Source organism: Pseudophryne corroboree, chromosome 7 (genome assembly GCF_028390025.1).
Source record: "Pseudophryne corroboree isolate aPseCor3 chromosome 7, aPseCor3.hap2, whole genome shotgun sequence".
NCBI classification, from domain to species: domain Eukaryota; kingdom Metazoa; phylum Chordata; class Amphibia; order Anura; family Myobatrachidae; genus Pseudophryne; species Pseudophryne corroboree.
In genome coordinates, this window is record NC_086450.1 from 346,068,882 (window position 1) to 346,094,887 (window position 26,006).

Consider the following 26,006-nt stretch of genomic DNA (forward strand, 5'->3'; position numbering starts at 1 on the left):
GCTGAAGCAAGTCCCTCCTTAGAGGTAGAGGCCACGGATCTTCCGTGATCATCTCTTGAAGTTCCGGGTACCAAGTCCTTCTTGGCCAATCCGGAACCACTAGTATCGTCCTTACGCCTCTTTGCCGTATAATTCTCAATACTTTTGGTATGAGAGGCAGAGGAGGAAACGCATACACCGACTGGTACACCCAAGGCGTTACCAGCGCGTCCACAGCTATTGCCTGCGGATCTCTTGACCTGGCGCAATACCTGTCCAGTTTTTTGTTGAGGCGAGACGCCATCATGTCCACCATTGGTCTTTCCCAACGGGTTACCAGCAAGTGGAAGACTTCTGGATGAAGTCCCCACTCTCCCGGGTGAAGATCGTGTCTGCTGAGGAAGTCTGCTTCCCAGTTGTCCACTCCCGGGATGAACACTGCTGACAGTGCTATCACATGATTCTCTGCCCAGCGAAGAATCCTTGCAGCTTCTGCCATTGCACTCCTGCTTCTTGTGCCGCCCTGTCTGTTCACATGGGCGACTGCCGTGATGTTGTCCGACTGGATCAACACCGGTTTTCCCTGAAGCAGAGGTTCTGCCTGGCTTAGAGCATTGTATATTGCTCTTAGTTCCAGAATGTTTATGTGAAGAGACGTTTCCAGGCTCGTCCATACTCCCTGGAAGTTTCTTCCTTGTGTGACTGCTCCCCAGCCTCTCAGGCTGGCGTCCGTGGTCACCAGGATCCAATCCTGTATGCCGAATCTGCGGCCCTCCAATAGATGAGCACTCTGCAACCACCACAGAAGAGACACCCTTGTCCTTGGAGACAGGGTTATCCGCAGGTGCATCTGAAGATGCGACCCTGACCATTTGTCCAACAGATCCCTTTGGAAAATTCTTGCGTGGAATCTGCCGAATGGAATTGCTTCGTAAGAAGCCACCATTTTTCCCAGGACTCTTGTGCATTGATGTACAGACACCTTTCCTGGTTTTAGGAGGTTCCTGACAAGCTCGGATAACTCCTTGGCTTTTTCCTCCGGGAGAAAAACCTTTTTCTGAACCGTGTCCAGAATCATCCCTAGGAACAGCAGACGAGTTGTCGGCATTAACTGGGATTTTGGAATATTCAGAATCCACCCGTGCTGTTTTAGCACTTCTTGCGACAGTGCTAATCCCATCTCTAGCTGTTCTCTGGACCTTGCCCTTATTAGGAGATCGTCCAAGTATGGGATAATTAATATGCCTTTTCTTCGAAGAAGAATCATCATCTCGGCCATTACCTTTGTAAAGACCCGAGGTGCCGTGGACAATCCGAACGGCAGCGTCTGAAACTGATAGTGACAGTTTTGTACAACGAACCTGAGGTACCCCTGGTGTGAGGGGTAAATTGGAACGTGGAGATACGCATCCTTGATGTCCAAGGATACCATAAAGTCCCCCTCTTCCAGGTTCGCTATCACTGCTCTGAGTGACTCCATCTTGAACTTGAACTTCTTTATGTACAGGTTCAAGGACTTCAGATTTAGAATAGGCCTTACCGAGCCATCCGGCTTCGGTACCACAAAAAGAGTGGAATAATACCCCTTCCCTTGTTGTAGAAGAGGTACCTTGACTATCACCTGCTGAGAGTACAGCTTGTGAATGGCTTCCAAAACCGTCTCCCTTTCGGAGGGGGACGTTGGTAAAGCAGACTTCAGGAAACGGCGAGGTGGATCTGTCTCTAATTCCAACCTGTACCCCTGAGATATTATCTGCAGGATCCAGGGATCTACCTGCGAGTGAGCCCACTGCGCGCTGTAATTTTTGAGACGACCACCCACCGTCCCCGAGTCCGCTTGAGAAGCCCCAGCGTCATGCTGAGGCTTTTGTAGAAGCCGGGGAAGGCTTCTGTTCCTGGGAAGGAGCTGCCTGTTGCTGTCTCTTCCCTCGACCTATGCCTCGTGGCAGATATGAATAGCCCTTTGCTCTCTTATTTTTAAAGGAACGAAAGGGCTGCGGTTGAAAAGTCGGTGCCTTTTTCTGTTGGGGAGTGACTTGAGGTAGAAAGGTGGATTTCCCGGCTGTAGCCGTGGCCACCAAATCTGATAGACCGACTCCAAATAACTCCTCCCCTTTATACGGCAAAACTTCCATATGTCGTTTTGAATCCGCATCGCCTGTCCACTGTCGCGTCCATAAAGCTCTTCTGGCCGAAATGGACATAGCACTTACCCGTGATGCCAGTGTGCAGATATCCCTCTGTGCATCACGCATATAAAGAAATGCATCCTTTATTTGTTCTAACGACAGTAAAATATTGTCCCTGTCCAGGGTATCAATATTTTCAATCAGGGACTCTGACCAAACTACCCCAGCACTGCACATCCAGGCAGTCGCTATAGCTGGTCGTAGTATAACACCTGCATGTGTGTATATACTTTTTTGGATATTTTCCATCCTCCTATCTGATGGATCTTTAAGTGCGGCCGTCTCAGGAGAGGGTAACGCCACTTGTTTAGATAAGCGTGTTAGCGCCTTGTCCACCCTAGGAGGTGTTTCCCAGCGCTCCCTAACCTCTGGCGGGAAAGGGTATAATGCCAATAATTTCTTTGAAATTATCAGCTTTTTATCAGGGGCAACCCACGCTTCATTACACACGTCATTTAATTTTTCTGATTCAGGAAAAACTATAGGTAGTTTTTTCACACCCCACATAATACCCTGTTTAGTGGTACCTGTAGTATCAGCTAAATGTAACGCCTCCTTCATTGCCAAAATCATATAACGTGTGGTCCTACTGGAAAATACGGTTGATTCGTCACCGTCACCACTGGAGTCAGTGCCTGTGTCTGGGTCTGTGTCGACCGACTGAGGCAAAGGGCGTTTCACAGCCCCTGACGGTGTTTGAGTCGCCTGGACAGGCACTAATTGATTGTCCGGCCGTCTCATGTCGTCAAACGACTGCTTTAGCGTGTTGACACTATCCCGTAGTTCCATAAATAAAGGCATCCATTCTGGTGTCGACTCCCTAGGGGGTGACATCCTCATATTTGGCAATTGCTCCGCCTCCACACCAATATCGTCCTCATACATGTCGACACACACGTACCGACACACAGCAGACACACAGGGAATGCTCCTAACGAAGACAGGACCCACTAGCCCTTTGGGGAGACAGAGGGAGAGTTTGCCAGCACACACCAAAAGCGCTATATATAAACAGGGATAGCCTTATAATAAGTGCTCCCTTATAGCTGCTTTATATATATCAAAATATCGCCATAAATTTGCCCCCCCTCTCTGTTTTACCCTGTTTCTGTAGTGCAGTGCAGGGGAGAGACCTGGGAGCCGTCCTGACCAGCGGAGCTGTGAGAGGAAATGGCGCCGTGTGCTGAGGAGATAGGCCCCGCCCCTTTTCCGGCGGGCTCGTCTCCCGCTATTTAGTGAATCCAGGCAGGGGTTAAATATCTCCATATAGCCTCTGGGGGCTATATGTGAGGTATTTTTAGCCTTTATATAGGTTACATTTGCCTCCCAGGGCGCCCCCCCCCAGCGCCCTGCACCCTCAGTGACTGCGTGTGAAGTGTGCTGAGAGGAAAATGGCGCACAGCTGCAGTGCTGTGCGCTACCTTTAGAAGACTGCAGGAGTCTTCAGCCGCCGATTCTGGACCTCTTCTGACTTCAGCATCTGCAAGGGGGCCGGCGGCGCGGCTCCGGTGACCATCCAGGCTGTACCTGTGATCGTCCCTCTGGAGCTGATGTCCAGTAGCCAAGAAGCCAATCCATCCTGCACGCAGGTGAGTTCACTTCTTCTCCCCTCAGTCCCTCGTTGCAGTGATCCTGTTGCCAGCAGGACTCACTGTAAAATAAAAAACCTAAGCTAAACTTTTTCTAAGCAGCTCTTTAGGAGAGCCACCTAGATTGCACCCTTCTCGGCCGGGCACAAAAATCTAACTGGAGTCTGGAGGAGGGTCATAGGGGGAGGAGCCAGTGCACACCACCTGATCTGGAAAAGCTTTACTTTTTGTGCCCTGTCTCCTGCGGAGCCGCTATTCCCCATGGTCCTTTCAGGAACCCCAGCATCCACTAGGATGATAGAGAAAAACATATTCTGTTTAAGTCTGCTGATATACACAAACATAAATGAGAGCCTATCTCCACCAGGCACATCTGATTAAGCTTAAGGTGCCCATATATCTGGCAACGGGTTCACTACGGCTGGCCGGCGGTCGGGCTCCCGGCGACCAGCATACCGGCGCCGGGAGCCCGACCGCCGGCTTACCGACAGTGTGGCGAGGGCAAATGAGCCCCTTGCGGGCTCGCTGCGCTCGCCACGCTACGGGCACGGAGGCGCGCTACGCGCGCCACACTATTTTATTCTCCCTCTATGGGGGTCGTGGACCCCCACGAGGGAAAATAAGTGTCGGTATGCCGGCTGTCGGGCTCCCGGCGCCGGTATACTGAGCGCCGGGAGCCCGACCGCCGGTAACCAGAAGACCACCCCTGGCAACTATGGGGGTAATTACCTGTTCTGCCAATGCCTGGACTGAAGGATCAGGGAAATCCAACATGGTGGAAATCCTCCATTCAACAATCCTGACCCAAAAATGACTGTAATCGGCAAGTCAGAGATTTTTAATATGCTGTACTGCGCACGCAGATTCCTGATCATCGGAGAACGGGGAATAGGACTATAGATGTATGGCCTGCATAAGGTTTAACAGGATAATTGTGAATCTAGAGATACAGTGTTATAATATATCCACGTCTATATATGTGCAGTGACCCTAATCTGCACTAACAATGAATTAAAATATTTATATTAGGATTATTCTTTAATACAGGTTGAGTATCCCTTATCCAAAATTCAAAATCTCACATTTTTGGGTCCCCTACTGAGATAATGATAGATATATTATATTATATTATATTATATTATATATATATATATATATATATATATATATATATATATATATATATATATATATATATATTATGTGTATATATAGATATAGATATATTAGATAGATAGATAGATAGATAGATAGATAGATAGATAGATAGATAGATAGAGATAGATAGATAGATACACACATATGTTATTATCTCAGTAGGAGAACCAAAATTGTGTGATTTTGAATTCTGGATAAGGGATACTCAACCTGTACATGTATCCTAATTGTCATTGCCATGTATCTGGATTGACATATGAAGAAATAAATACTACTGAGAACATGGTGCTGATGACCACACAATGCCTATGATTATTATTATTATCCTTTATTTATATGGCGCCACAAGGGTTCCGCAGCGCCCAATTACAGAGTACATATGCACATAATCAAAACAGGAAAACAGTGACTTACAGTTGAAGACAATATAGGACAAGTACAGGGTAACTAAGCATAACTACACCAGTAGACGACATAGAGATAAATTCCAAGGTGGCCAAAAAACTGCGGGATTTGGGCAGTTGAGGATTATTATTTTTTTTAAATTCAATAAGTTTTTATTGATTTTTCCAGACAAACAGACAAACCATAACATTGAATAAAAAGGTATGCACCATGTGTACACAGAGAAAAAAAAACAACAACGAATGTTGTATGCATCAACAGAACATGAATAAAGTTGCAAACAGCTACAAGTTATACATAACGAGTGTCGTGACTTCTTTTCATTTGTTCATACAATGGTGGTACATGAAGTGACCAGATATCAATTCGAGGCAGTAGCTCGGGTACACTGGTATAGTGGGGACGATAACCACCTATCCAATATCTTATAACATTTATCCGGGGCTTTCCTAGAAATGTAAACAAACTTTTCATGGGACACAACCGAGTTCACTAACAGGGTCCATTTATTAATGTCAGGGCCCGCAGTCGCCATCCAGGAGCGTGCTATCAATACTTTGGCCAAAGCACATAAATTAAGAATATATCTTCTATAATGAGCATCCAATATCTCCTCATCTATGACCCCAAGGATACACACAAGGGGGGTAAACACGTCAAAGGGGATTCCCGTACAGGCTATTTTCCGTATCACCGCCTGCCAAAAGTCCTGCACCACCGGACAGGCCCACAATAGATGCCAGAAGGTACCGTCCAGAGAGGCGCACTTCGGGCACCTAGAGTCACTCCGTCCCCCTATGTTGACAAGACGGGTGGGAGTAATGTAGACTCGGTGTAATATAAACAAGTGTATCTGTTGAAAACGAGCCAAGGTGGTAGCGGTACGTGAAGTCCCCAAGGCCTCCTCCCATACATCTAGGGAGACCGGTCCCAAATCAGCCTCCCATTTAGATTTAAGGTGTGAGAGACTGTCAGAGTGATGGGCACCGAGCAGAGCGGAGTAGAGAGCAGAAACAGTCCCGGAGCCTAGAGTATCAGTCAGGAGCAGGTGAACCGGTGACTTCCGAAGGAGAGGTGGAGCAGCACTAAACTGAGACGCGCAGGCATGGCGAAGCTGAATATATCTATAATAAAAGGATGCGGGTATATTAAACTCAGTCTGCATTTGTCCAAAAGAAATAAACGTGCCCGAGGAGTACAATTGATTGAGGGAACAAACACCCCAGCATCCCCACACCGATCCCATTTGTAGGGACGTGAAATGAGTGAGAGCATGAGTGTGCATCAATGGGGTGTCAGGATCCCATCCCTCCCCCCCAACATAGAATGTATCTGCTTCCACACCATAATCGCTTGTTTAACCAATGGCATCTTAAGGAGTGCAACATTGTCACTAAGTAGGAGCTGGAGGGGTGACAAATTGATTTTAGATGCTAGTAATACAGTAGAGATTAATAAATCCCCAGACGAGTCGGAGACCCAAGGAATTAGATGGAATAACTGAGCCGCTAAGTAATAGAATCTAAGTTTAGGGAGGGCCAGACCCCCTGAGTCCCGAGGTCTAGTTAGGGTATCTAGTTTAATCCGAGCTCTACGGTTGGACCAAACCAGTGAGGACAAGAGACCATCTATGGGGTCAATTCAATTCTGCAATTTATGAATAGCGCCGGGAATTAGCTCCCGACGCTATTCAATTCAGCTGCTAGTTTCCCGCAATTGTCGGGAATTCTTCTCTCATCCCCGGGGGATGAGAGAAGAAACCCGACAAAAGTGCTGCCTCGCGGCCGGCGCGAGGCTAATTGTGTCGGGAATCAGCTTCGCGCCGGGGAGTTAAGTCGGAGAATGCCCGTTCTCCCGACAATTCAACCTGTTTAGTCGGCGAGAACGGGACATCGCCGACTTAACTGGAGCTGAATTGAATAGCGTCAGGAGCTAATTCCCGGCGCTATTCATAAGTTGCCGAATTGAATTGACCCCTACGATACCAAATAATCTCTGGGGGAGATAGACAGGGGAATGTTGGAGGACATACAGCATTTTAGGTAATACGACCATTTTAATTAGGTTTATCCTACCCGTAACAGTAAGTGGCAGTTTACTCCACACCCTGACACGAGACCATAGATAGTCCATTTGTGGGCGTATATTCAGATCAATAAATTGCAAGGACCGGTTGGTAACCCATATCCCCAGGTATTTAAAGGAGTCCACCCAGCGAAGCGGCAGGTCCCCGGGAGGGCAGACAGGACAAAGGCCTCTAAGCGGAAGGACACAGGACTTGTCCCAGTTAATGGACAAACCAGAGAATCCCCCAAAAGTGTCAATTACTTCCAAAATATGAGGCATAGTGGTAAAGTAATCAGGTACAAACAACAGAATATCGTCTGCATAAAGAGCAATTTTGTCTGTCCTGCCACCCAACCGGAAGCCCGCCACCCGCGAGGAGGATCTAACAATACAGGCCAGAGCAAATAGGATCGGGGACAACGGGCAACCCTGTCTCGTCCCTCTCTGTAGAGAGAAAGTGGAGGATATGTGGCCGTTAACAGAAACCCTAGCCTGGGGTGCATAATAAAGCAGTTGGACCCACTTTTTAAAAATAGGTCCAATACCAAATCGGTCCAGCGTCCCCCTCAAGAAGCCCCACTCCACAGAATCAAACGCCTTAGCAGCATCTAGGGAAACTACAGCTGAGGAGCAGGACCCCCTCGTGAGGGGCCTGGAGATGCGTATAGAGTCTAAGTAGATTAGGTAAAGTGGACAGGCCCGGCATGAACCCTGATTGGTCCTCATGTATCAATTGTAGAATCACAGCGCTAAGCCTTGTCGCTAGTATTTTAGCTAAAATCTTAACGTCAGTTGTTAACAAGGAAATCGGACGATAAGATTCGACCCGTGTTGGGTCTTTATCCGGCTTAAGGAGAACTATAATTAGGGCCTCAGCCATAGAGTCAGGCAGCCTCCCCTGCGCAAATAAATTATTATATATATCAAGGAGTTTAGGGCCATAAAAAGGTAAGTGCTTTTTACAAAGTTCCAGGGGCATTCCATCAAGACACGGGGCCTTCCCTCCAGGAAAAGAGTTAACAGCGGATTCCACCTCAGTCAGCGTTAAGGGGGAGTCCAAAAACGTTATAGCGTCCTGGGACAGCGTGGGTAATGGAATATCAGCTAAGTACATCTCTATTTCCGTCTCAGTGTGAGTAAGCCTAGAACTATACAGCCGTCTATAGTAATCTACAAAGTCCCCCACGATATCGGGAGTATTAAAATGAGTCACATTGTCATTTGTACAAATTGCAGGCACCGTATTAGATGCCCTGTCCGCACCCGCCAATGTTGCCATAAAGCTACCAGGCCTATCACCCGTTGCATAGTACGTGTGGTGAGCATAAAGTAGACGGTACTTAGCCTTATCAGCCAAACAATCACGCCACTCAGCCTGCGCAAGCAACCACCTCTCCCTCGTAGTGTCAAGACCATCAGCCATATACTGCAGCTCCAGCCTCCTACATCCTGCCTCAAGGTCACGCTCACCCTGGGCATAACCAAATTTCAAGCCAGCCACTGTTTTGATCAGGGTGCCACGGACATATGCCTTGAAGGCATCCCATAAAACTGTGTCAGACACTGAGCTCTGATTTTCCAGCAAAAAGGCCTCCCACATCTCCACCAACTCCGCACCGGTGCCCATCTGAGTCAGCCAAAAGGAATTAAACCTCCAAAACCGTGCCCCCCTAACATCTCCCATGTCTAAACAGAGAATTACCGGGGAATGATCTGATATGCCCCTAGTAGCATACTGAACATCAACCAACCTTGGCAGCAAGCCTTTAGAGGTGAGGGCCAAATCTATCCTGGAGAAGGATAAGTAGGTAGGAGAGAAGCATGTATACTGTCATATACCAGGATGACGGACCCTCCACGCATCGACCAAGCCCAGACTGTCCACCAACAGCGCAAAGTCCCTCCTGCGCACCACCGTAGCATCAGGGGACTGTCTAGTTCTATCTAGAGCATGGTCGATGACGTTATTAAAGTCACCAAGACAAACTATGGCAACATTTGGATATAACGTGATAAACTCGGCTGCCTTTCTGAGAACCTCCGGGGAATAAGGGGGCGGTATATAAACTGCCAGGATAAGCAAAGACATAGAATAAACTTGACATTTTAGAAAAATATCTGCCCCACTGGTCCAATTGGACCTGATCAAGGACAAACGGGACCGATCTTCTAACTAGAATTGACACACCCCGTGAATGCGACGTACGGGTGGAGTGGTAAGCCCAGCCCACCCATGGTTTCTTAAGAGCCAGGACTTTTGCCCCCACCAGATGGGTCTCCATGAGGCAAATAATATCTGCACCATATTGTTTAAAGTGACGGAGCACTAGTGAACGTTTGACTTTATTGTTCAGCCCCCGGACATTCATGGATAGAAATATAAGTTGATTAGAGGCCATAAGTCAAGACAAAACAAAATATATGATCGGTCCCGCGTATCCCCGACAGGCCAACAGCACCAACACTAGATGAAGTTGAAAAGATCAATGAACCCATAGCGTCTGCAACACATGCAAGAAAAGAAAAAAACAAAACAAACAAACAAAATACAATACCTCCCGTCCTGCCCTCCCTCCCTGTATACCCACCCGAACTGAGGCATACCTGTTCCCCTTTAACAAAGAAAAAACAAACTATAACAACATAAAAGGGCAATGAATAAAATGACCCAAAGACAAAAGGCGTAGGTCCCCCACCCTCACCCAAAAAAAGTGAGGAGACCCCACCCCGAGCCCTAAATATAAACACCAGTGAAGTGAAAAAATAAAACATTAGCAGAGGCAATGTAGTATTATCCGGGTAACATACTGCAACGCAGATATCAGCAAGAAGTACCAGCCTAAACGTAAGAACATATCAGGCATTAAGGATCATCAGCAAGCGCCCGCCTGGCCGGGGCCCATCGATCCAGCCACAGGGCAGCGTCCCGAGGTGTAGCAAAGAATTTTGTTTCTCCGTCCGCCACCACCCTTAGCCTAGAAGGAAAAAGCATTGCATACTGTAGATTAAGTTCCCTGAGGCGTCTTTTAATCGGAACAAATTGTGCACGGTACTTTTGCACCTCCAGCGCAAAGTCAGGAAACACGGAAATTTTGGAGCCATTCCACAACAGGGGACCCTTGGTGCGCGCCAGAGATAGAACAGCATCCCGATCCCGGTAATGGAGAAATTTCGCTATAAGTGTGCGCAGTGGCGCACCTGGCGGCAGCGGCCTGAAAGGGATTCTGTGAGCCCGTTCAACTGTGAAGAAAGGCGTAAAGGAGTCAGCCCCAAAATAATTTTTCAGCCAAGATTCAACTAACTGCTCCGGGGCATTGCCCTCCTCCTTCTCCGGGAGCCTCACAAAGCGGACATTATTCCTCCTCAGTCTGCCTTCCATATCTAGCATCTTGCCTTTTATATCGGACAGCTAACCATCAATGGCAGTAACTCGGGAGCTAAGCAGAGAGATCTTATCCTCCAGTGTGGATGTTCGGGTCTCGACTTCTCCGACCCGTTCTCTAATCTTTTGGATATCGTGATGGATTATGGTCAGGTTAGCCTGTACCTGGCCGATCTTGTCAGAGAGACGGGATTCGCTAGCCGCCAGGGCTTCCAACACTTTTTGCAGCACATCATCAGAAGTATCACCAGAGGAGGATGATTGACTGGGGGACACCGGTGGAGGGGTTTCCCCACCCCCAGCCGGCTACGCTGCATGCCTTCCAGGGGTATGCGAGTACCGGGCAAGCCGGGCTGCAGCAGATTTGTGGTGATTCCTCACCATTTTTAGATATATTAGAGTAAATCAGGATCGGTAGCTCAGTGAAGACCAGTCAGCAGCACAGAAATTGTAGAGCCCAGAATGATATAAATGTATGCACACACTCAAAGCAGGAGGATATAATCACAGCCCCTCATAAGAACATATAACAGTCCAGAGCAGATCCAGGAGAGCGTACAACAGGGACCCAGAAAGAAGGAGCACGACCCCTAGTTCATATAGGGCCCCAAGCCAGCCCCAGGTCCTGTTGCACACAGGCAGCACAGGAGAGGGGGGGTCGCGGGTGTTACAGCTCACAGCAGCGCTGGGTTAGTGTGGGAGAGTGGTGTCCAGGCTCCGGCAGGCTTATACAGCAGTTCCCAGTGAGAGAACGGTTCCTGCGCGGCGTACACTGTAAGGGCGCGCTGGAGAGCCGGGACCGGAAGTTACGGCGCCATCTTAGGAGGCCAGGGGAGAGGAGACGCGGCGCTCAAATCCTCCGCGGTCAGCACCCGTCCGGCAGCCCGCAATAGCTCCACGGCGGCTCGGCTCCTGCCCCCACCAGACGAGGTAGATTGGGCTCGGAGGGACCCCACAGGATATTATAAATCGGATGAATGAGAGCGCAGAACACTCACGCCGAGCTGCTACTCCATGTCCTGCTAGGCCACGACCCCCCGGGCAGTTGGGGATTATTAACGTAAGAAAAAGATAAGCACATGAGGGAAGAGGGCCCTACTCGTGAGAGCTTACATTCTAAAGGGGAGGGGCAGACAGACAAGGATGACACAGATGGGGTAGACAGAGCATGGGACAGGGGGTTAGGATGACATTTGGCTGGGTTTGGTAAAGAAGTGGGTCTTAAGAGCCCGTTTGAAGTTCTGTAGAGAGCTGGAGAGTCTGAGGGGGAGAGGTAAAGAATTCCAGAGAAAGGGAGCAGCACGTGAAAAATTTGGAGATAGGAGTGGGAGGAAGTAATCAGAAGACAGGAGAGTCGGCGTGCATTAGCAGAGCGAAGAGGACGGGTGGGAGAGTAAAGGGAGGTAAGGTCAGAGATGTAAATGGGAGAGGAGTGGGTGAGAGCTTTGTAAGTGAGAGTGAGAAGTTTGAATTGGATTCTGAAGGGGAAGGGAAGCCAGTGAAGGGCTTGTAGGAGTGGGGAGGTGGACGTAGTGCGTTTGGTGAGGAAGATGAGCCGGGCAGCAGCATTGAGGATAGATTGGAGTGGAGAGAGGTAATTGTCAGGGAGGCCAGTTAGGAGATTACAGTAATCCAGTCTGGAAATAATCAGTGAGTGAATAATGATCTTAGTGGCATCCTGGGTGAGAAAAGGTCTGATCCTGGAAATGTTTTTGAGATGAAAATGACAGGTTTGTGAGAGGTGCTGAATGTGTGATTTGAAGGAGAGGGAGGAGTCAAGGATTACGCCAAGACAGCGTACTTGGGGGTTAGAGGAGATAGTCGTGCCATCAATGGATAATGAGATTGTGGGAGGTGAGGATGTGCGGGAGGGTTGGAAGATGATCAGCTCAGTCTTAGACATGTTGAGTTTAAGAAAGCGCTGGGACATCCAGGTAGATATAGCAGAGAGACAGTTGGAGGTACGAGTGAGGAGAGCCAGGGAGAGATCAGGGGAGGAAAAGTAGATTTGAGAGTCATCAGCATAGAGGTGATATTGGAAGTTAAAAGAACTAATGAGCTCACTTAAAGAGGACGTATAGAGAGAGAAAAGGAGAGGACCAAGAACAGAGCCTTGGGGGACACCAACAGTTAGTGGAAGTGGGGGGGAGGTAGTGTCATGAGAGGAGACAGAGAAGGAACGATCAGGGAAGTAGGAGAACAGCCAGGAGAGGGCAGTATTACGCAAATCAAGAGAGTGAAGGATTTACAGAAGGAGAGGGTGGTCCACAGTGTCAAAAGCAGCAGAGAGGTCAAGAAGAATAAGCAGAGATTATGATTACGTTTCATTGTCCCTTATGCCACAGGCATGCAGTTTTCAGACACCTCTGAGAAAACATAGTTAAGGAACATTAAAAACAAATCATAAATGTATACATAATAACCTGAATGATGGGTCCTACTGATGACCTTCCCAATACGGCCATCTGTCCAGCATAAATCCGATTTGCTCCATATTCCCCAGCGTGGTCTACTCGTATTATACGATCCAGCAGAGCTTTGTCTTCATTATCGGCATACCCCAGTGAGCTGCAGAGCCTGACCGGAACACCGCGCACCTGGTAGCAGCACTGTCCCTTGCGGCCTGTTAATAAGAGCAGAAACGAGGAACAGTTAAACGTTATTGTTTTGTTTTTGGGATACACTATATACAAAATAGATCAAGAAGTTCCAGTGCTGGTCAAGCAAAAAGCTCCTACCAAGTACTGGAGGGTAACCCGCACCGAGATTAATTAATGATAGTTTGCGTTACAAAGTTGGGGTGCCTTTCATTCTATCCATTCAAACCCTGGTTTTGGGGGTTCACACATGTATGTGAGAAACAGAAGGGTTGAAGGCTCCAAAAGGTGCTACCACCTGGTTTAAATAAGGATATGAAATACAAATCCCCAAGGAAGGGGAAGGACAAAAGAAACCAGGTATAATTCAAGGTGCACTCTACCCAACTGACAATTTTGAATATAATTTAACGAGAGTGTATATCCACAGCAATAGTAGCAAATATCGGTTTAAATGCCAATGACCTAAATTATTGCCTGAAATTATTTTTCTTGTGGGACTGAATTTGTCCTTTATTAATAGAGCGAAATATTAAAATCAAAGATGTGATAGAAAATAAACATAATGTGAATAAAGATTTAAAAGCAAAGCTAATGTGTTATTCCCTTTATGTACTTCCTTATAATTATTTCAAATGTACATATTTCATATCAATTAATTTAGCACTGATACAGTGCTGTATAAGTATATGCATGGTTATGTACATTTGAAATAATTATAAGGAAGTACATAAAGGGAATAACACATTAGCTTTGTTTTTAAATCTTTATTCACATTATGTTTATTTTCTATCACATCTTTTTCTTTTGATTTTAATATTTCGCTCTATTAATAAAGGACATATTCAGTCCCACAAGAAAAATAATTTCAGGCAATAATTTAGGTCATGGGCATTTAAACCGATATTTGCTACTATTGCTGTGGATATACACTCTCGTTAAATTATATTCAAAATTGTCAGTTGGGTAGAGTGCACCTTGAATTATTCCTGGTTTCTTTTGTCCTTCCCCTTCCTTGGGGATTTGTATTTCATATATACAAAATAGGTTTGATTTCATTTCCTGCTCAAACAGTGGAGAAACATTAAAATATAGACCAACAATAAGAAGCGACGACAACTACACGGTAGCAGTGTTTTAAATCCAGATTTCTTCTGGCTATAAAATTATTCATTTAAAAAAAAAAAAAGTTCTTTAATAGGCATATGTAATAGGGTCAGAGTTTGCTGCAGGTTGCGGGATGCCGGCCAATCTCAGACTTTAAAAAAAAAAAAGTGGCAATCATTTGCAAGGCATGGTTTTGCCTTGTAAATGATTGCCACTTTAATAAAGTAAAGAAGTGAATATGTTTTTTATTAAGCAAACTGTATGCTACAGTTACTAATGGGCTACAAGGCACTGATCAGATTTTCGTACACCAATGTACACTGCAATGCTTGTGTACAGTGTTAGAGCATCGTAGGCTACATCAGTGGTTCTCAACCTCGGTCCTCAAGTACCACCGACAGTTCATGTTTTCCAGGTCACCTAGTAGTTGAACAAGTGTATTCATTACTCACTGACACATTATAAAAGACCCACAGGTGGAGCAAATTATTTCACTTGCAGTCCTGTGAGGAGACCTGGAAAACATGAACTGCTGGGGGTACTTGAGGACCGAGGTTGAGAACCACTGGGCTATATAAATGAACACATGATAAAGAGCTGTGGCACAGTGTAAACTTGTTAAATGTATGTTTATAATTTTGGTCTTTTCATAGGTTAAATCTGCAAAGCAAACCCAAAGGATTTATCTGTAAGTATATAACTCTTCAGCTGTGTACACACAGGGGTAAATTTACTAAGACGGGAGTTCTATTTAATAGCGACCAATCAGATTATACTTCTCATTTATCTAGCACCTTCTAGAATACCTGAAATCTGATTGGTTGCTATAGGCAACATCCCATCTTAAATAGAACTCCCATCTTAGTAAATTTACCCCACGGTGTGATATGTTGTTAAAGCTAAATATTTATCTTACTTAAAACCCTTTAAGAGGTCTAAGAACACTGTACGCTATTGACGTATGGAATACCGTAAGGGTACGCACGTTGCGTACGATCGCTTAGCCGTAGTCGAGACGCTCAAGCGTCACGTTCGCTCACGGCCAAGAGATCACAGACAGGCACGCTATTGGCTGCCGACTAACGTAATGGTTCGCTATAGCGTAGCGAATGCTCGGGACCACGAGGAGATCACCAGCGGCGCTAACGCTCACAATGTTAAACCTTTATGTGTAAACCATGAACAATGTATTATACAGGAAAACCTTAGTGAAATGATAGAGTGTAGATGCAACACAGTGTAACCTTATTAACTCAACAGCTGTTCTAGCGTCACCGACGCTCTAAGAATACTTAACACTATAAGAAATACACAAATACTGGGCTTAGGGTCTAACGCCTTATGTGAATGTTATACTTGCAAAAGAATAATACAATACAAGTCATACACTACCAATATAACATAGACTACCTAACCAGATAACTACACATGAAATACAATATCAGTACAATAACTATATAAGAGAAACGAGAGAAAGAGAAGAGAGAGAGAGAGAGAGAGAGAGAGAGAGATATGGCTCACAATAACAAAGACAATATGATTGCGGAGAAGACTTACGCACAAGGGGAACGATCGCATGCGCCTCGATATCCAGCTCCCGATTATCAGCAATGAGAACCGTTGAAGAGAGTGAGCTGGATATGATCGGCTTGTCTATTTATGCCCCACAAACAATACCATTCAATGGTCCCTACAATCTCATTGTTCATTGGACACAGGAATTTGTCTTCGCATTATAACAAAAGGTCATAGGTTGATTCATACAGGTGGGCTGTGTCTACTTCCAACTGCTCAGGTGGGTGGGAAACTAGGTTTCCCGCCGCATGGATAAGTAAGTGCAAATAATAGTAAATGGACATAAACTTCTTATGTCCATAACTATTCGCACGAGCGATTAATCTGCTTCAAACCAACACCGGAATATTGCTAATTAAATACTCTTCCGATGGATACTAAACAGCACTGTATAATCCCTGTCTGACCCTTTGTATCAAACAAAGAGGGATCTCTTTGTCCATGAACATGCTATATTAACTAAACTTTCAGAATCTATCAAAGGGACCATGATCTACAAAATACGTTATACAGTTAAAATATGTTATGAACGAGTCGCCCGCTAGACGCACATAAACTTTACCGTAAATGCGCACACCGTGTGCCTGCGGGTGCCCGCAACGGCGAGTATGCGCACGCACGGCAGGGCTCATGAACGTGCAACAGGCACTCGCATGAGATGCAAATATGGCAGTGTGCATAGTGATATTTTTCTGACTTTGACAGTCCACCCTTTGGCAGTCAACAATAACTGCCACTTCCTAAAACATTTCAAAACGAGAAAAATATATGTCAGGTGTAAATACATTTCCATGGTTGGGTAGGGGAGGAGAGAGAAGGTAGGAAAAGGGTAGGACCTATTGAGATAGCAGAAGCATGTGTGTATGAATCCATGTTTGGGGGGGTCATGTATCATCGTGCCGTACGTGTTTTAAATCAAGCTTCGAGGTATTGCGAAGTATACATTTGAATTCCTTCTTATCCCGCGGTACGGGTCTGTGGATGGGCTGTCAAACTTTACCGAGCTCTTTTCGGATTTTGGTTGCAACAAAATGGGGGAGCACATTTTAGTTGATGATACATGAATGGGGGAATATGTGATTGCTGATATCTGTGCCTGTATTCCCTATCGACTATGTGTGTCATTACCTGAAGGTTGTAGAGATGAAGATAAAGAACACTTATGGTAAATGCAGTGGTATTCTATGTCAGGTTAATGAACATTTGTCGGTTGAAGTCTTGTTCGGTGTCTGTTGAATGCAGTCTTCTTTGGGCTTTTGCCAAAGGGTGTGGGCAAAAAGCTTTGTCAATGTCCATAGACTTACAAAAGTGTTGGGCTAGCGTAATTTTAAAATTTCTAGGGAAACTGGGGGTCTATGGCATAGTTCATCAAATATCTGTGTATAAGGTTGTCAAAACTTCTTCTTTAATCCATCAGTTGTCTGTATACAGGATCATCAAATTCCTCGTCAAAAGTGGGTCTTTTTACCTTGGAAAAACCGGAAAAACAGGTGAAAGAAACGGACCGTATAATCGCATTTTCATCACATCATTGTTTCTACAGTTGGGTCATAAATCAAATCCATTGGAATTACAATTTCCTCACTCCTTAGACTCATTACCCTGGTACTACGTTTGCACTTCGTTAAAGCCTGACCGCATCTAAATATCAAGCCAATCGATATGACAACACCTAAGATACATAGGAGAAACTTCCCTACATCCATTATGACTCCTTGAGCCCATTCTCCTAAACCAGAGAACCAATTTCGCGGGTTCAACCATGACACCCAACCAGTCAGCTCATTACCCACAGCAGCAAGGGTGAGATTGTGTCTCCTGCGAAATTCCCACTTTAATTGGAGAATATCATCCATCTTTTGGTCTATGACCTCGACCGGGTCCTCGGTGCTATTAGTAATATATGTGCAGCATTTCACGCCGTACTGCGTTGCCAGTGTGACACAATATCCACCTGTTACTGCCGTGAGATAATTAAGAACCATTCTATGCTGAACCAGTTCTGTTTTATAAGCTTGAAGTTCTCTTCCAGTATACCTAAACGTGTCATCATACATTTCTGTGATATTGTCTAACAAATTTGCAAGCGCAGAGATATATCTATAGTTCAGCACTCCTCTAGCGGTGCGAGTGAAATCTAACGCAAGTAGAACCTGAATCCCGGTGGATTCATGGATCATGTCAGAGGCCGAATGCTCTGTCCTTTCTGTCAGTTGCCTTTTAATTACGTGCTCGTAGTGGGTGTGAGTATAAGGAGCTTGGGCACCACGGTGTATATCTTTCATTTTGGCATGTGATACAGTCATTACCTCAGGCAGTACTTTTCCAATATAACACAATCCTTCAGAGTTTGGGGCAAGCCACTTATACGCCTTCCTCCCGCATATGAAATATGCATCATCGGGGAGAACATATGGGACGGAGTAGGACATAACCATATTACACATCCTCCATGTGAAATCTCCTACCCCTAATTCTCCCATCTGTCTAGTACACGTATCAGTTTGTACGATATGTGCACAGTATCCTGGTGATACTTCTCCAACTCTCGTAATCCTACTTCCTAGGGTATACCTATATCGGAAAGATTTTTCTCTACTGGCTATGTGGCGTATAAGCTCTGTATCTGTCGGCATTCTATCTGCTCTATATGAAAAGGTCATGGTTTGGTTACTCCATGACACTTCCCAATTTCCCGGCTTTCGGGGATTGGTAATGTTAAAACATATTAGGGATCTATCCACATGATATTGGTGGAGCTTCAAACTAGGAGGACTGGAGATATTAAACCTCCTGTCCACCGGTCTCCCACCCTTTAACTCAAGTACCTCCCCTACCGTTAAAGGAAATGGTACTAGTCCTGATTTGCTATGACCTTGAGGTACTTGAGAGCATACCCAGCAATCTGTTTGATTTAACACACTACCCACTAAGGAGTGATAGTCACTCAAGGGATGCCGGTCCATGTGGATATTAAAACTGGACTGACATTTCTTGATGCACCCATCCTCAACTACATTGTCACAGAGCCTACAGATACAGTTTTCTTCAGCTAACAATCCTTCACAATTCCTTCTATTGTCAATGCTATCGGATCGTTTTCTGATACTCGCCTTTACTTGTTGGTTAAGTTGTTCTTGGAAAACTACGCCTCCATCTTTGTCATCAGAACCCATTCCAGAACCTCTCTCGACCTCCATGGTACTCTCGCCGGAACAGACTGCTCTGGTCAACATCATGGTCAACAGGAAAATCCGGATCACAGTCTCTTGGGGCAAGTCCATCTTATAGGAGGAAACGGAGAAGAATGAGAAGGGGGGGGGAAATAATTTGAGGGAGAGGGGATGGGAAGTGGAGAAAAACAATAAAAGGGAACAGGGAATCGACAACTACTTTTGATCTTATGATTTTCCGATGCTCAGGTGCCGCCTCAGTCCTCCTGGAACAGACACTCCAGTGATACAACTTCCTCTACCGTCTGTTCCTTATCACGGGACCTCTCTGGATCAGCAACCTTCTTACAGTGGGACGAATGAACCCAAGTCTCTCTCTCGGCAACCTTCAATGCTGTAGTGCTAGTCAATAAGACTTGGTATGGTCCTTCCCATCTGTCAATAAGGCAACCTGAACGTAGAAAATTCCGTATCATTACATAATCCCTAGGTTCAATGTCATGACAATTACTATCTGGTAAATCAGGAATCACCAACTTCAAATTATCATTTTGATTCCTTAACTGTTTACTCATGTTAACCAGGTACTTTACAGTCACTTCATTGTTACACTTCAAATCATCCTGAGGGTTAATCATAACATGCGGTTGTCGACCAAACAAGATTTCAAAGGGAGACAGATTAAGAGGGGACCTGGGAGTGGTTCTGATGCTGTACAGTACAATGGGTAAAGCTTCTGGCCATGTCAATCCTGTTTCTGCCATAACTTTGCTCAGTTTATTTTTAATAGTGCTGTTCACTCTTTCCACCTTCGCACTCGCCTGTGGACGGTATGGAGTGTGCAGCTTGCTATCAATTCCCATCAACTTACACATTCCTTGAAAGACATCACCTGTAAAATGGGTACCCCTATCACTTTCGATTATTCTAGGGATACCATATCTACATACAAATTCCTGCACAATTTTCTTAGCAGTAAACATAGCGGTGTTTGTGGCCGCAGGAAATGCTTCGACCCAATTTGAGAATACATCTATACAAACAAGTACATATTTCAAATTTCGACAAGGGGGTAATTGGATAAAGTCAATCTGTATTACCTGAAAAAGGCCGCCTGTAGGTGGGATATGAGATGGTTCTGTTGGTATTGCCTTTCCGATATTCTTTCTCAAACAGGTAAGGCATGACATTGCTCTCTTACTCGCATGAGATGAAAATCCTGGGGCGCACCAATATGCTCTTACCAACTTGCACATTCCCTCCTTGCCCAGATGAGTCAGCCCGTGTGCTGCCTCAGCTAAACATGGAAGATATGCTCTGGGGGCCACTGGTTTACCTTGTCCATCCGTCCAGAGTCCTGAGGACTCCTGGCCATATCCCTTTGCCTTCCAGACTGCCTTTTCCTGTGTGGAACACAAATTTTGCATTTCACACAACTTCTGTGTGTTGATGGTATTAAATACCATCAGTTGTGTGGTGTCTGTTTGTCTGGGGGTACCAGCTGCTAACTTAGCTGCTTCGTCTGCTCGGCTGTTACCAAGTGATACTGGGTCCTGGCTATATGTGTGTGCTTTACACTTGATAACAGCCACTCTGTCGGGTTCCTGTATCGCTGTTAGAAGCCTTTTGATGTGGGCTGCATGCGCTACCGGTGTACCAGCTGCCGTCATGAAGTTTCTGAGGCGCCATAGGGCTCCGAAATCATGGACTACCCCGAAGGCGTATCTAGAGTCGGTGTAGATATTGGCTGATTTGCCCTTAGCCAATTCACATGCTCTGGTTAGGGCGACCAGTTCAGCAACCTGGGCTGAGTGAGGTGGGCCTAGCAGTTCAGCTTCTATGGTGCCTTGGTCGTCTACGACTGCGTATCCAGTACACAAGTCTCCCGAGTCCGACTGTCTGTGAAAACTACCATCCGTGTAGAAGGTAAGATCTACATCTTCCAGTGGGTTGTCACTGATGTCAGGCCTTGCGGTAAAATTTTGGGTCAAATATTCCATACAATCATGTGTGTCCTCCTTTGTATTAAATTCTCCTTCCCCACCACTCTCATCCTCCACCCTTTGTGCCTGTCCAGGCACACCTGGGAGATATGTTGCAGGATTTAATGCACTGCATCTCCTTATGGTGATGTTTACGGGGGCCATTAGTGCCAATTCCCATCTTGTAAACCGCGCTGATGAGACGTGCCTGGTTTGGGCAGAATTTAGCAAGGCTGACACTGCATGTGGTGTATGAATTGTGAGGTTGTGACCTAGCACTACATCTTCGCTTTTCGTTACTAGCAATGCTATCGCAGCAACGCTTCGCAAGCATGTGGGGAGGGATCGCGCTACCGTATCTAGCTGAGCGCTGTAGTATGCTACTGGCCTGTTGGCATCACCGTGCTTTTGGGTTAAGACGCCTGCCGCGCAACCAGCACTTTCTGTTCCGTACAGCTCAAAGGGTTTCCCATAGTCTGGCATACCTAATGCTGGCGCCTGCGTTAGGCGCTGTTTAAGTCTCTCAAATGCCATCTCGGACTCGTCTGTATGCGAAATCCGATCAGGTTTGTTTGAGGAGACCATCTCCTGCAAAGGTAATGCCAGAATGGAAAATCCTGGGATCCAGTTACGGCAATACCCACACATTCCTAAAAACGTTCTGATCTGTTGCTGGGTTTGTGGCAGAGTCATGTCTCTAATTGCTTGAATTCTATCAGCGGTCAGGTGTCTCAGTCCTTGTGTTAGACAGTGTCCCAAATATTTTACTTTAGTTTGGCATAATTGTAACTTGTCTTTGGAAACCTTGTGTCCTGTGTCTGAAAGATGAAACAGGAGCTGTTTCGTATCCTTCAGGGATGCTTCCAACGAATCTGAACACAGTAGTAAATCATCCACGTACTGTATCAATATTGATCCACTCTCTGGTTGGAAAGACTGTAAACAATCATGCAAAGCCTGAGAAAATATACTTGGACTATCTATGAAACCTTGTGGTAATCGAGTCCATGTGTATTGGACTCCTCTGTATGTAAATGCAAACAAATATTGGCTGTCAGGGTGCAGAGGTACCGAAAAGAAAGCGGAGCAGAGGTCAATAACAGTGAAAAATTTCGCAGTGGGAGGGATTTGCATAAGGATGACAGCTGGATTTGGCACTACGGGGAACTGACTCAACTATTTTGTTAATCCCCCTTAGATCCTGCACTAGCCTGTAACCCCTCCCCCCACTCTTTTTCACAGGGAAGATGGGACTATTGGCAGTGCTGGATGTTCTTACCAGAATGCCCTGTTGTAGCAAGCGCTCTATTACTGGGTAAACTCCTAACTCCACCTCTGGCTTCAGAGGGTACTGTGGGATTTTTGGAGCTATCCTACCATCTTTTACTTGTACAACTACCGGAGCTACGTTTGCCATTAATCCAGTGTCCTGTCCATCTTTAGTCCAAAGTGACTCTGGTATCTGGGATGTCATTTCTTCTACCTGGGAGGGAGTCCTATTTGTCATAATGGTATGTGACATTAATTTTGATGGGGAGTCTAACATGTCTCACACTTCCTGAGCGTGATTCTCAGGTATGTCCAAGAATACACCTTCAGGAGTACAATAAATGACGCACCCCATTTTACACAATAAGTCTCTTCCCAGGAGATTAGTCGGTGCCGATGCAGCCAGCAAAAAGGAATGCTTGGTATGTAAAGGCCCTATTGTAATCTCGGCTGGTTTGCTAACAGGGTAGTGCTGGACTACTCCCGTTACTCCCATGGCTGGAATTGTCTTACCAGTGGTTCTCATGCCCACTGTCGAATTTATCACTGATTTGGCCGCCCCCGTATCTACAAGAAAATTTAATGATTTACCAGCTACATTAATTGCAATTTCGGGTTCACTTCCAAAACTTGCAATCAATTTTACTGGCTGCAGATTACAGGTATGGCCACACCCCTATTGGGTATGGTGACCTCCCTGAATCCCGCTGGCAGCAACTACTTGTGAAGGGGTTAAATGGGAACTACCAGAGGCTTGCCAGTCTCTGTTCGGGGGGTATCTTTTTGTTTCCCCTGCATGTGGCTCATAACTTTGTTTCTGTGGACCCTGCTCCCAATGTCGTGTGTCGTGTCGTTGTCTAGGGGGTTGATAAGACTTTTGTATGTTTCTCGATTTACAGTCTCGTGCAAAGTGTCCCTCTCTATGACAAGAATAACAGGTTACCACATTTGACTTACCCACAGGGTTTGGTGATTTATACAAAGGCTGCCTTGTGGTCAGGGCCTGTATACTTACGGCCATTAACTTATCACCTTGTAATTCCCTGTGTCTGGTGATATTCCGATCGTGATCAACAGCTGCCTCTCTCAAAGTAGCCACCGACAGACCTCGCCAACATGGTTGCGTGGTCTGTACCCTTGTCTTTAATGCCTCTTTTAAACCATCCATTAGTACAGACACTGCTACTTCTCGATGGTTTATGTTTGTTTTAATGTCCTCTATGCCTGTGTATTTAGCCATATCTAGTAATGCCCTGTGAAAATACTCTGCAGCTGTTTCTGACTCCTTTTGTTTAATGGAGAATATCTTGTTCCATTTAACTACAGCTGGGAAATACTCCTTTAACTGTAAACTTATCCTTTTTACATTATCTTTGTTGTACACATCTGTAAGAGGTACATCCTGATCCAATCCACAGTCAGCTAAAAATTGAGCCAAGTCGACATTGGAGGGTAAACAAGCTCTCAGCAATACCTGCCAGTCTTTGTTATTGGGCTCTAAAGTGTTCCCTAGGTCTCTGATGTATTTCTGGCTAGCAACTAAGTCTTTCCTAGGGTCAGGGAATTCAGACACTATGGTTCTTAATTCCATTCGGGAAAATGGGCTGTACATGGCAATGTTCCTAATGGGAGTGACTCCTGTGGTGTCTGTTTTCCCATTTGGAACAGCTATCACCCTAACAGGATTAAGTCTAGCAACATCATTCTGTGTAGATTCTACAGCCTGTGGTGAAATGGTTTCAGCATAGTGTATGGTGCCGTACTTACCAGTAGATACGACCTCACCTGTCCCTCCGCTAGGGGCCTTTGTTACTAATCTTAAGGGTTGGGCCGTGCCTACTGTAGTTTCTGATATGGTGGCTGCTAGAGAGAGCGCCGATATTGTTGCCGATTCGTCCTCTTGGTCACACTCCTGGGGAAAGTTCAAAACAGGGTACAACTTGCACGGGTTAATACTTGCATTGGTTAACTTATTAACATTTACACAGTTGCTAAGTGTTTGTTTGTTACACCCTAGTGCGTCATTCTCCGCAACCAATTTCTCTCCTGATATGTATGGTGGCGGCGGGGCCGTGGCTATCAGTTTCCTGATAGGATTAGATCCCGCCGCCTGAGCCAATCCTCTCTGTATTTCACCCTCCTGTTGCCATAACTGCAAATAATCATAATGTTTGATTCGTCTCTTTGTTGATTTAATGAGACATATCCTCCTCCTTAAATTTTGTAACACTTCTGGGCTAAAGCTACCTACTCTTGGGAATTTCTCCCCGTCATGTACAGTCATTCTCTCCCATTCATCACATAAAACCTCTGTGTGTGAACCGTATTTTTCACACATTACGTACCTTGCCGACCCGATTGGTCGGTTTACTGAATCAACCCGAACCGAGGTTGATCGCCCCCTACCTGAACAATTGGCCCCCATACCTGTAGGCGTTGCTTTCTTCAGCCAACCCTTACAAAAACCAAAATGTTCACGATAGGCTGACGGTGGCGGTTTACAGAGTACCCCACTCACTCGCCCACGCCGACCAATACGACCTACACACTGCCCTAGTGCTGGCGTACTCGACCCAGGGCCCCTATGAACCTTTGTTTACTGGAACATGTGAGTGTGATCCGCAGAGCATTAACCCTTTCCAGTAACTGTTGGTTGTTGGATAATTCCTGAGTGACCAGCGAACTTCCCTTTAGAAAATAAAAAATTACACAAATCACGTCAGAATGTACAAATAGTATTTATGACCCGTTTCGTACACAAATGGTACTGGTCAGATTAACTAATGCACACAATTACGTGCGGTACAATCGTTCAGCACATAAGCAACTAATCTTATGTGCGGAGCGACCAGTGGAATCGAAAATTGCGGCTGCGAATTCCTTCAGCATGAGCTTTATTGGCCTATATGGGTTCTGCACCAACCCCCTGGGTTGTGCTCTTTTCTCTATTTATAGCGGACTTCCTTGTCTGCTGTACCTGGACCTCCTGGTCTGTTCTGGACCTCCTGGTCTGTGCTACAGTGTGACCTCCTGGTCTGCTATACTCTAATGCTCAGATTCTATGTTTAACAAGGGATGCCTCCCTAGCCACCATGTACGTCACTTACATGCATGTACCCTGCGAGAACTCGACTTCTTGTGGTTCAACCTCAAAAATTGTATAAACTTATATATACAAAACACTCACTCATCACATGTACACTTTTGTTTCTATTTCTATTTCTGCGCAGAAATTTTCTTTCCTTTAGACCAGATGTGTTGTAAATTTGGAGAAGGATCTGTTAGTCTAAATTTCGGACACTAAAATCGATTTGCGCTATTTATCGCGTTGCCACCTTTTCGCCTGTTACAATAACACTAGTGTGTGATTTGAGTTACGTGGGCGTACCCGGGCGCTCCGTTACGTAATATACGCTGCGTGCGTCGGCCTTTGAGTTGCGTACGCAAGTCTCACCCTTTGTTAGAGACACGTGTACGCAAAGCAAATATCCACCGTAACACAATTTACACGTTTATCAATGTAGATGATCCTCG

At 45.7% G+C, this 26,006-nt stretch overlaps 1 protein-coding gene across 2 annotated transcripts in view; it reads right to left on the bottom strand.

The window, feature by feature from the left end:
- Positions 1–26,006, bottom strand: part of COQ7 (coenzyme Q7, hydroxylase) — a 48,790-nt gene that overhangs the window by 17,573 nt on the left and 5,211 nt on the right. For both annotated transcript variants that reach the window (XM_063934408.1, XM_063934407.1), the window contains exon 2: positions 13,193–13,392. In XM_063934408.1, the coding sequence (XP_063790478.1) occupies positions 13,193–13,392 (200 nt within the window). The remainder of the gene's footprint in view (positions 1–13,192; positions 13,393–26,006) is intronic.